Here is a 12,672-nt window from a genome sequence, read left to right on the forward strand (position 1 = left end):
GAGACATTACTCTGGCTTGGTGGCTGATTGGTTGGAGCATCATCTCCTACACCAGAAAGGTTGCAGGTTCGATCCCCGGTCAGGGTGGGTGCCTGGGTTACAGGTTTAATCCCTGGTTGGGGAGCATAGGGAGGCAACTGACCAATGTTTCTCACATCAATGTGTCTCTCTCTTTCTCTCTGTCTCTTCCCCTCTTTCTCTCTCTCTAAAAATCAATAAACATATCCTCAGGTGAGGGTAAAAAAAAAAAATTGGCTTTAACCTGTGAACAAACCTTGATCCAAAAGAGCCTCAACCATGGACAGATTGTCGATAAAAGCCTGAGCACTCAGGTTTATTCAGTCTTATTGCAGTTGACGCTAACACTCTTCAAATCACCAGTTTATTAAAAGAGCTAGTAGCTCTGACTTCTTGTTAGACTGCAGAATTTGAGTTCAAAAAAGAAAGACCACTGCCACCATTGTTTTAGTAATTAAAATTTCTGACTGGTTCTTGGCCAAATAGTTCATTCTATTTTTGAATGTCATTTTTTGCATAAAATTATAGGAATTAATTTTTCAAAAATTTTCTAGACCACACGAAGTGCAAAAATTAATTTTTTTACAATTTTGTGTGATAGGTTTTATTTCTGTGAAGTTAGATCAACTTTGAGGAGACAAAAACTTCCTTTTTTCAAGCCTCGCAAATCTGGTTTTTTTCCTAGAATGTAATAGTTTAGTAGATAATTTGCAATGGCTTCATCTGTTATACCATCTGTCAGAAATATGCTGCAGCTGTTCAATGTCCAGCAAAATCTGAACTCCAAGTCTCCAAGTAATTTGCCCTTGGTACATGCAGACCAGACAATTTCCTGTTTGATTTATAACCATGGTTCCTGCGATGTGACTGACTTTCTAGCTATATTTTAAATATTTTCTGAGCATAGCCATTGGACCAAGCAAAAGAAAAATGAAAGACATATGATCTGATTTTTTGAAATAATAACATTGAATTTATTCATTGTCATACACTACTGTACTGATTGTGTTCAATGTTTTTCAAAGTACATGAAGAACACCTACTATGTGCTGTACACTCCAAACATTGAGAAGGGGACAAAGCCCCTTCCTTCGGAAAAAGATCAGCATATAGCAGGGACATCAACATATTAACAAATGCTCATCACAATGGATTTCCAATGAAACAGGATGCAAGTATGCTCTTAGAAATACCAACGTCTTAGGTGCTTTTGAAAACAAATAAAAATAAATAAACAGAAGAGATGTAAAGTGCCAATCCAGAAAAGCCAATAGATTTAACTCAAAAAGTTCATTGCTGGAGCCAACATATTTTAAACATTCCAGAGGTAGGTAATGACAATTCAGACAAAGCCTGTATGTAATTCCAGGTTCCCAGTTACAGGTCGTTTTAAGTTAGTAAAGATCAGAGAGATGGCATTTCCTACGTGTGATCCAGTGCGGGAGGTATTTGCATCACGTCCCGGGAATGAAACCAACTCTCTCTGTGCGGGCAGTTTTGAAAAATGGAAAAAGGCAAAAATATCCTTTACATAAAGTGGATACCTCTCGACAGCCAAATCTCGGAAGTGGTCTTCCTTGCTTACTTTTAGATGGATGTATTACTCCTCAGGGTCAGTAATTCACTGATTCAACAAACTTTGTGAAATTCGTGCTGCAGACCAGGTTCCTAGACGCCAGGAATAGGGTCTCAGCAAGACAGGCATGTGCCTTGTTCTCGTGGTCCATAGGCCAGTCCAAAAAAACAACAAAAGAAAAAAAAAAAAAACCTTCAAATAAATAAATAAATAAATAAATAAAAGAGTTGCCTCTCCATGATTTTTTCCTACGAGAAAAAGATTTCTAGAGGTGAAACCAGAAAGCATGGATACTGCACAGGAAAGTAAGAATTAGGGCAGGATTGTGAATTACAAGAAGATCGAAACGTTATATTCTGCATTGAAATCGATTTGGTTATTATATTCAGTTGTAGGGTTCTCATGTATCACAGTGCACTGTGGCTACTTCCTTTTAACCAAGTCCTCATTCCTTCCAAGACACTAAGGAGCATTGATAAGGTTGAATCAGTGGCTATTATTTTTTGTTCTAAAGCAGAGATACCTATTTCAAAAGAAAGATGAAAAGGAAAGAAAACTTAAAATGTAATTTGGAAGGCGTGGTTGGGTGGTTCAGTTGGTTGGAGTGTCTTCCCATACACCAAAAATGTTGCGGGTTCAGTTCCCGGTCAAGGCACATACATACCTAGGGTGTGGGTTCCATCCGGGTGTGTACAGAGGGCAACCGATCAATGTGTCTCTTGCACATTGATCTCTCTCATCAATAAACACATCCTCAGGTAAGAATTCAAAAATAATAATAATAAAATGTGACATAAAATAAAGTTATCATAGGACCCAGAAGTTCCACTTCTGGATATATAGCAAAGAAAATGAAATCACTACCTCAAAGAGAAAAAAAAGTAATAATTAAAAAAAATAAACAATCAAGATTTTAGATTGTGTTTGGTGCTGTGAGCAAAATAAAACCAGGCAATCGAATAGCATGTAATGCCTGGAGGGCAGGAAGGCTGGGAGAGTTGAGTTGCTTGATGCAGATCACTAGGATGGTGGGGCGGGGGAGGGGACAGGCAGGGTGGGAAGGCCCTTGAGCAGGAGGAGTGTGCTTGGCGTGTCTGCAAAAGAGAGGAAGGATGGTGAAGCTAGAGCTTAGGGCCCAGAGGAGAAACCTGAAATAAAACGGCGCCCGTGTTAGCTCAGGGCGGGTGCAACACAGGCTTTTGTGGAGTTGGGGTGTCACACTAAAGGGAAGGGTCTCAGGACCTGGAGCCCCATTTTTAAAAGATCCATCTGGCACCTGTGAAGACAATTTGAAGGAGATACAGGATGAAGCAGAAAGTAAGCACCCAGTTCCTATTTATTACATGAATAAGTGGAATGAATTTGATGTCCTTTGCTGAACGTCTATTTATTGGATGGAGGCATATCCATCGAGTGGCTGACTCTGTGCGGTTTGCTCTGAAGACATCTGTTTTAAGACTGGAGGAGCCTCTTCCTTTTAGTTGCAAGTTGTGAGCCTATGTTTTCAAGGACGGTCTGCACTTCAAGGACGGTCTGTCTCTACACTCAACTCCGATCAGATTTGTGTATGTTGCATGGGGTGTATCCCAGGACTCTGCACAGCTCCTCGATGATCTCCTAAAGGGGTCAAATATTGCTCACCCCATGGAAGTGAACATATGTAAAGTAGATGAGTTAGTCAGGGATATTTTTGCCTTAAGGAGAAATCATTTTACTAATATACTCTTATAACACTGATTTTTTTGTATAAATTTTATTTATTTACATTTAGAGAGAAGGGAAGGGAGGGAGAAAGAGGGAGAAAAACATCAATGTGTGGTTGCCTCTCATGTGTCCCCTACTGAGGACCTGGTCCACAATCCAGACATGTGCCCTGACTGGGAATTGAACCAGAGACCCTTTGATTCACAGTCCTGCACTCACTCCACTGAGCCACACCAGCCAGGGCAACACTGATTGTTTTAAACAATGTATTTTCTATTGCTATGATTTATAAATCATAGAACAGTGATTCCAAACTGGAATTGGACTTTCGAAATCATTAAAAACCTGTGGGTAAGATAGAATTAAAGTCAGTCATCCAAATTCATGTTGATAGAAATCACACCTAGGTCATCTGAGCAGGAGAGGCATCCTCTCCCGCTCTGTACTCACACTGGGGAAACCGCGACCTAGGCAACTTCTGAAAGTCACAATTATCCTGAGAAAACATGTATGAGACAATGTTAAGGTAAAAATGATGGATCTCAATTACATAAACAATTTATAAAAAATGCTGGAAGAGATTGTCATATCCCCATTTCCTATATTTTCCATATATTTTTGAAGAGTTAATATACTACTTGAATATTCCATACTATAAATTATTAACGAACATGTGGCTTTCAGACACACTACTGCACACGTTTCCTCTAAGAATGTCATCAGGGTATGCGATTGCCACAGATGACATGTGGAATGAGCTAAGCTGGTTTTGGGTTTTTAATAGAATGCTAAAGTTAGCAAACTTCAGAGGTGAAAAATTACTTGCCTACTCAAGTAATGTGTGTTGAGAGAAGACAAAGCACCATATTTCTAAGTGTATCAAAACAAAATAATTTTATAACTAGCCGCCCAGGTTTATGGGAAACAAAAACAGTGGGCCTGCCACAGATTGTGGAGTTATTGCTGGTGCTCCGTTTTCCTTGGTCCTTCCTCCCTCCCCTTTTTCCCTCCTTCCTCCCTTCCCTCCGTCCCTCCCTTCCTTCCTTCCTCCCTTCCTTCCCTCCCTCCCTCCATCCTCCAGTGCCTCCCTTCCCTCCTTCCTTTCTTCTTTCTTGAAAAGGAAATGAAAAAAAAAAAGAAATATAAAGTTTCTGAAGTATAGACATACTAGACCCTATACAAGTCTCCTCCTGGTCAGAGTGTAGGAAGGGATGCTACTTATTAGGTATGACGACCATAATAGGCTTTATTAATCTCAGCAATTACTCGGGAAGCACCTGAATCAGGAGTTCCAACTCCTTTTCATTCAAATCCTGAAAGTGTCCATTAGGCTAGATAAGAAATAACACTTTATTTGTCCAAGGGGTTTTCCCACTGTCATTGAAGCAATGTAACCAAAAGCATGGTCTGTCTAGGAAGTCAGATAAATGGTATCAGGGGGTAGCATAGGAAGCAGTAATTTGGACACAGTATCCATTAGTTAGATACATGGGAAGCTGCATACTCAGACTGGTGAATACAATAGTTACCAATAGTCAGGCATGTGGCTGGGCACCCAGAGCCTAAGGAAACAAGAAATTCAGGAACAAGAGGCAAAATGCAGGCACTCCAACCCTGAAATACACATCAGAGAAAGACAGAACATCTCTGGGAAGGGCTGAGATGCTCCTGGGAGCCCGAGAAGGAAATTAGCCCAACCACTCAGCTATAATTCAAGGTGGTTTTGGCCATAAGGAGCATTGATTAAAACCACAGAGTTCAGAAGGAGCTCTTGCCTCTTAAATTTGGCCTGACTATGGAGGAAAATTGCAATAGAACCTGAGGCAGTGTAGCTTCAGCTTCCAAAGTTAGGCATCGAATGTCCAGGACATAAGGAGACCATTAAATGATGCATTGCTCTGAGAATGTGCCTTTCATGGTAGCTTTTTTCCTAAAGTACAGATGAGGACGTTGCTAGAACTTCTGATAGCACCGTTTGGTTCGGGCATCCTTTGCTGTTCTCAATTCTTTTCTTTGCATTAAACTCATGTTTCTAAATGTGTGATATAAAGCATATTTTCAGTGTTATAATTTTAGGAGATACTCTGTCATGAAAATCGACATTATTTTATTTAGAGATACATTTGAACGCCATCTCTAACGGCGATTACATGTGTCCTGAAGTTTGACCTTGCAAACTCCTGCCATGTCCCTTGTTCATAGCGATCCCACCTCTCGGAGGTAGCGGGCAACCAACATTACTGAATTAGTGCATAATTCTTACAGCCGGTCTGCCTTCCTGAGTGACTGCAATTGTGTGAAAATAAAACTCGAGGCCCATCTGCTCCTCTAGTTTTCATCCAAGATTCCCTGGAAGAAAAATCCACCAGAGACCAAATATTTGCCATAGCTGCGTGGCTGCAGTTTTGGAAGACATCCCAGGATGGGGAAATACAATGCTAAATTATTTTAAATGTTTGCGTTCTCTCTCTCTCTCTCTGTCTCTCTCTCTGTCTCTCTGTCTCTCTCTGTCTCTCTCTCTCTCTCTCTCTCTCTCTCCCCTTTATAAAACCTGCAACTTTCTGCAGGGATTGGCCTCACTTCTTAGTATTACATGTCTGCAGAATATAGAGACACATGTTCCCACACAACAAGCAAGCTGACTCTTTGGAACATGTAATGTGTAATAACTGTTATTACAGACAGAAATAAAAATGGAGGGTTCATCATAATAGTCAGTAAGGCAATATGTCTCTACATGAACTGTTACCACAGCCTCTCTGGGAAATTTGACACCCATTAGGCCCTCTGTGATTTTGCTTAAGCTGTTTCCTCTTTCTAGCACATTCTTAATTCACTCTTCACCTATCTGCAGTCCTTCAACACTTTAAGTTCTATTATTATTTATATACCACAAGTGATCATTACCTGATACCACAAGTGATCATGAATCAATCTTGTTCCTGGATACCTGGGATATTGTTTTTATGCTGGACCAGAGTTTGGGAAACTTTTTTTAAAGAAAAGATCAGATAGTAAATATTTTGGTTTTGGAGGCCATGGGGTCTCTTTTGTGACATTTCGCTGTTGTGGGAAAGCAACTAGAGACAGTACGTGAATGAGTGAGCGCGGCTGCCCTCTAATAAAACTTTATTTACAAAAGCACGCCGTGGGCCAGATTTGGCCTACCAGACATTGTTTGTGGGCACCGGTAGCTGGCAATGCTTGTTTTTTAGAGCTTCAGAGAAACTTAGATGATTGTGTCATATTGTGTGGGGGTCACGTGGAGGAAGAGGGTTAACGGACACAGTCAAGGTTACACTTTTGTGACTGGAGTAGGACGAACAAGCAACTCACCCGAACAACAGCCCTACATTTGAATTTCTTTGTTCCATTTAGTATTTGGTGATATTCTCCTCAGCACTGAATTACACACTGTTTGGTATTATCTCTTGGTTTCTGGTGTTTAATTACTTTATGTGGGGCCATATATTATTACCTGTAGTGGAGAAGTGAGCTCTGTATAGGGATATTTCATTTCCCAAAGTGTTTAGAACAGTACGAGGCGTAGAATAAAAATCTCAACAAATGTTTGTAATTAGAATTCTTCCAAGAAAACATACTAATATGTAGCATTTTCATAATTATATTCTTATAAATTACATCTAAATTTAGGAAATTGTGACATTTTCAGTGCTTAAATTCTGATAACAATTTTATAGCCACCTTTTACAAAAAACTCAAATAAATAATCTCTTATATGCTCTTATATTTCCTGATTTCAATTCTATTCTAATTTTGTTATTCTTAAGTATATGATTTTTTTTAAATTAGTGACAAATATAAAACATGGTATAAAGATGATCGATTTGTTACAGAAGTCAATTTTTTGGAAATGTAATATGGAAAAACTACCTTCAGTTTTTATAAATGCTCTATGTACGTTCTAAACTTAAATTAGCTAATGGATCAGTTAATCGATTATTCATCAACTTCATTTTAATTCCTTCAATGTCATAATATGTACGCATTGAATGTTAACTTTTTGGAAAATGAGTCATTTATTGTAATGAACCTCTGGAGCAGACGTGGACTAAGAAAGTTTTTTTTCCCACCACTTCACTGCGGATTCCTGATAGGGCTCCCCTCCTCACGTCCTTCCTATTTCTTCTCAGACGTCACCTGATCAAAGAGGCTTTTCTCGACTAGGCAGCAAAAAACACCACTCCCTCCGCCTCCATGTGCCCCCAAGCTCCCTGACCCTCTTACACAGTAAAGTCTCTGTGGTGTTTCTCACCATCTCATAATAAAAATTTACCTTCCACTTTTTAGTCTGTTTCTTTCCACTAAGCCATTAGCTGCCACAAGGACAGGACTGTTGTCATTTCATCCATTGCTGAGCTTCCCGTGCCTCGTGTGGCACAGATGCTTGGTGCGTATTTGAATGAGCGAAAGGGAAATGAATGAACACGAATGCACTCTGGGTATAACGGGAGCTTTAGGAGTAACAAAGACTCCAGTGGAATGCAGAGCTATGACAAGAGATTATAAAAAGTTAACCTCAGCAGAGTGAGAAGATAGGAAATCAAGGCTTTATTTACGTGGGCTTACTAGTAGCCACACTGAATAGTACAGTTTTTAAACAATTAATATGAACCCCTTTACTGTAGACGCCTGTTTTGTGCTCCGATACTTTTCAAACAAATTCGATGTTTATATTTGTATCCTTTATACATTTAACTTCCTGGGGAGTACATTCATACACACGTGCCACGTTTTCCAGAGGCACTTACAGTATAACTAAGAAAAATAAGCAATGTAACAATGTTTTACAAGGATGGAATTGTTCATTTCAACTTCAAATTTGTACACACCTGAGGGATGAGATCATGAATAGCAACTCGTTTCCCCAGTATCATTAGGGACTTAACGCCACCTGAGTCACTTAGCAAGAAAACCAGTTCATTCCTCCTATTGCTAAAGCGTTTTTATTTTTTGTTTATAAATATGTGAGGCAGAAACCATTCTAGAATATGCAGCGTGTAATTCTCGGTGTCATTGAGCAGAGGACGGAGCGTGTACTAACATTTGTTGGGGACTTAAGACCACCTCCCTATACATCAGGTTTTGTAATTGGGCAGTGTGCTGCAGGACTGTGAGGTTAGTTAGGGTTCGCTGTTCTTGTTTTCATTCATTCATTCATTCATTCACTCATTCATTCATTCTGCACAGGTTTGTAGAGTGTGTATCAGGTGCCACGTGCTGTTCAGTTGCCTGGAGAGTACCCATCAAGCAAACTGTTAAAAACTTGATTTCCGTAGATCTCCCAGTCCAGTAAACAATTGAATGGGATGAAACAGAACGTGTCCAGTGGTGCCCAGTGCTCTGCAGGAAACGAGGCAGCTGCTGCGGCTGCTGCAGAGAGTGTCCGTAGCAGTGGGCTCGTAAAGACTGGAGGACTTACTAAGCTTGTTTGCAGGGATGAAAGGTGGCGCAGAGCAGAGCCGGGAGGAGTGAGGGAACAGTGATTGTGGAGGAATGCGTGGGGGTCCTAGGGGCTAGACAGCCATGGCCAGTGAGGCAGGAATGAGAAACGACCAGTGCAGACTTTATTCTAAGGGACTGAGAGCGGGAACCTGTGGATATTTTGGGCACAGGAGCCACATGAGCCCCTTATATTTTTGAGTGTCCCCTTGGTTTAAATAGGCAGAAGGACTATAGGGAGCCCAAGGAGGAAGCAGGCAGACGGGGCAGGCTTTCAGAGAGCTGATGGCCCGGTGATGCGAGGCGGTAGCATTTGGGATGCTCCAGGCTGAGCAGACACAGGCTTTGATGCTGTCTCTCAGACCATGAAAGCAGACGGAGAAGAACTGCAAGCAAGGGTTGAGTCCCGTGGACTTTATCATGTAGATGGAGATGTAAATGGAAAGATCCGTCAAAGGAGTTTGAGAACGAGTTGGTAGTGAGGGAGAGGACAAAAAAATTAAAGCCACTGCAGGAGCCAAGTGGGGGATAAAACTGGAGGCTTGCCTGGTGGTGGCCATTCGAATATAGGATTTGCCGGCTTTTTGGTGCATTTCGGGGTGATGATTACTAGGTTCTGTCGTGACACCTGTTTCTTCATCTTGTAGTTTGGGTGGCATCCTTCCTAGTCTTCCCACCTCCAAGCTCAGTGTCTCTAACCCTCTGCCCCTGTAGAGAAGATCGCCAGGAGACGCCAGGTTCCAAAGGCTGTTAAGCAACCAACCTGGACTTTGCTCGGGATCCTGAGAGAGCTGGTCTGGATGCAGGTCCCTGGGACAGAGACACCGAGTCACGGTTGTGACTCCGTTTAAACCAGTCCTGTGATTTAGGAGAATGATCACTGAGTTGCCGACGTTCTGATCCTTTGCTAAATTGTCGTAGTTTTTAAATGTGTGCTGTAGCCAGTGTTATTTTAACAAAACCACACCAATCAGCATTTAAAAGTTTTGTCAAAGTTCTCTGTCTCTCTCTTTTTATTTCAGAAAAATGCGATGAGCCCCTGGTGTCTGGACTCCCGCATGGAGCTTTCAGCAGCTCGTCCTCCATGTCTGCGAGCTATTCTCCGGGCTACGCCAAGATCAACAAGCGAGGGGGTAAGGAGACTTCTCTTCCCTGTGTTGGCAGATGTGTTCGATAAGAAATGTTATATTCACAGCTGTAACCCTAAAACATTCCTGATTGCACAGCAGCCACGAGCCAGCTCCCCAAATCATCCTTGCCACTTCCATCAACGGACTCCTAAACACTGTTGGAACCTGTTTTTTTTCTTTTGCAGCCATAAATGGGGAGTAAAAATTTGGGCAGAAAGTAAGAAATGATAAATTAAAGAGGAGAATTTTTTGGAGTTGCATGTGATAATGAATTCAAAATACCATAGAAATTCTGAGTTAAGGAAATTCTTGTTAATCAGAAAATCACTTAGAAAGAAGTTTAAAAAACATGGATTTCAAATACATGTACCATGCATGTAAAAGAATATCTTGTACCCATTGCTTTTTTCTCTTTATTAATGTACAACTTAGTTTCCATTGAAAATGCAGCATAAAATATTATGACCCTTTACAATTTCTCCCCCAGGACACAGAATTTAACTTTGGTATTAAAGCTTTGGAAAAAATAGTTATACATGTGCCACTGAAATTTTAATTTTTGACTTTAAAGGCATGGTATTAATTAGTAAATGCTAATTTCAAAGTAGACTGCAGTACTCAGAGAGTAAAAGAAGGTGATTAAGGACAAAAACTTAAAACTCTTTTGCTTTAAAGGAACACTGATACAAATGTCAATGAACAGCAAGTTAAAAGGGAAGAGACAATATTTTCCTGGATAAATAAGAATCAACCAACAAAGACCATAATTTTATTTAGTAAAACAGGGAATGCTAAACTCAAATCACAGCCAATTCAGGGAAAATAAAAGCAAATAAATATAGAAGGATGGAAAGAAAAGGAGGAAGAGACAGAAAGAGGGGCAGAGGAAAGGAGGGAGGATAAAAACATAAACTAAGATGAAAAAAGAGAATAGAAGAAAAGCAAAAATAAGGAGGAAAGGTGATGGAAGAGGGGAAGAAAGAAAAACTATTATCAGAAAAGAGAGATTTAGCAGAAAGATTCCGAAAGATCAAAGAAGAGAAGAAAATAGGTAAGATAAAGATAGAATTATGTGTTCAGATTAATATATACAGAGAATTCACAAAAGCATAATGAGATCTTCATCAGTAAAAAGACTCGGTAAAAGAGATACACAGGCAAAGGTAGAGGGGCATATGTTCAAAAATATATACAGTTTTGATTTAAAAGAAATACTAATTAGCTGTTCTGTTTATACACTCTAATATTCATCAGATTATGGGCATGAGAGAGTTGATGCGTTATTATAAACTATCAAAAATTTTGCTTAAACATGTTAAACTATCAAAAATTTTAATTTGTTCCTCTCATAAAAAAAGTCACTGAAAACAACAATAAAAAAAATAATGTCAATACAAAAAAGGTGGCACAGGGAACCAGCCATACCCAAATAATAACTACGATTTGGGCAGCCTCGTTCTGGGAAATCTAGAGCAGAATGTAAGAGCAGAGAAAGAAACACCTCCTGTAGTCCCAGATGTCAAGAGGACGCAGTCTTTTCTGAAAGAAGTCACATGGTACTGAGAGACCTACACCAACTGTAATGAGAAGCGGCAGCCTCACAACATTGTTTAAAGAAAGTTTTGTAGGGAAATATGACTGACAAATTTTATACCCAGTGAATTTGGGCAAGTTAGGTTATGCCAAGCATAAAGAATCTTTGAAAATACAAATAATACAGTCTAACCAACAATAAGATGAATGAAAATAGAAGGAAAGAAAGCATGGTCAAATAACTAGTGCTGGCCAATGAATCGCTTAAATATAAAACTGTGACTAATCAACTCAGGAATTACAGTTGCGGAACAGAGTATACATTTTATAGATGCAACACGGTAAAAACACCTATGGGAACTAGACAGATGGGTGCTGCTCTCACCCTTACTTTTCAGAGTAGGGGGCCGAGAAAGTTGTAACTTTAAGCACAAACTTATGTTGTCTTTGATGTTTTACAATTAATATTTTTACGAAGAAAAACATCAGTAGTGTTTCTGTTGTACTCATTCAATTTAAGTAAAGTTACATTGAAATACATTTTGGTTTAAAATAGTACAAGGTGCCCCTTTAAATTAGTTAAAGCTTCTTATCTATTTAACTGCTCCTATGTGTACAGTGAAGGATCTAACATAAATTCCTAAAATCTTCATTTTAACCTGGATGCTGGGATTGGAGGAATGTGCTTGTAACAGCTTTCTCTGTGGTCTATAGAATATGTATCTGTGTCTCTGTCTCTATAGATAGAGACACAGATACAATGCATTTCCAGAAAGAAAGTTGTTTCAGAAAGCAAAGACTATAAAACAAATGTTATGGTTTCCCAGCTGCTAGAGCAGCCGTTCCTCTCTCCGATTATTGATGCAATGCATTGTCAGGGAGGGGGGGAGGGGAATCATGAGGCAGTAATTTTTTGGGAGCAAGCCCTGTATGTGCGATCGTTATAGATTTACACTCTCCACGGTCCAGTGCATCAGCGTTTGTTATGGGGAAGCCCTAGGTGCTCCCTTTTTGACCCTGAAATACTCCTTTGGCTTAGCAGTGGTGTACTGTGCATAACTGCCCTCCCCACCCCCATCCCGTACTGTCTGCCTAACTGTCTGGGACTGTCACACAGCTGGCTGTGTGCCCACCCCTCTTGCTGCTCTGCCTCTGCAGGTACACCCTGGACGCTGCTAGCTGATGACCTCATGGTGGGTCAAGGTAGAATGCAATAGGAGGAGGGTCATTTCCTCCTTAAGAAGAAAA

General features: G+C 40.2%; 1 protein-coding gene across 1 annotated transcript in view; it reads left to right on the top strand.

The window, feature by feature from the left end:
* The window catches only part of CNTNAP2 (contactin associated protein 2), a 1,617,197-nt gene that overhangs the window by 505,972 nt on the left and 1,098,553 nt on the right, over positions 1-12,672 (top strand). The window contains exon 2 of the mRNA XM_053926665.1: positions 9,784-9,894. Within this exon, the coding sequence (XP_053782640.1) occupies positions 9,784-9,894 (111 nt within the window). The remainder of the gene's footprint in view (positions 1-9,783; positions 9,895-12,672) is intronic.

This window comes from Desmodus rotundus, chromosome 6 (assembly GCF_022682495.2).
Source record: "Desmodus rotundus isolate HL8 chromosome 6, HLdesRot8A.1, whole genome shotgun sequence".
Lineage (NCBI taxonomy): Eukaryota > Metazoa > Chordata > Mammalia > Chiroptera > Phyllostomidae > Desmodus > Desmodus rotundus.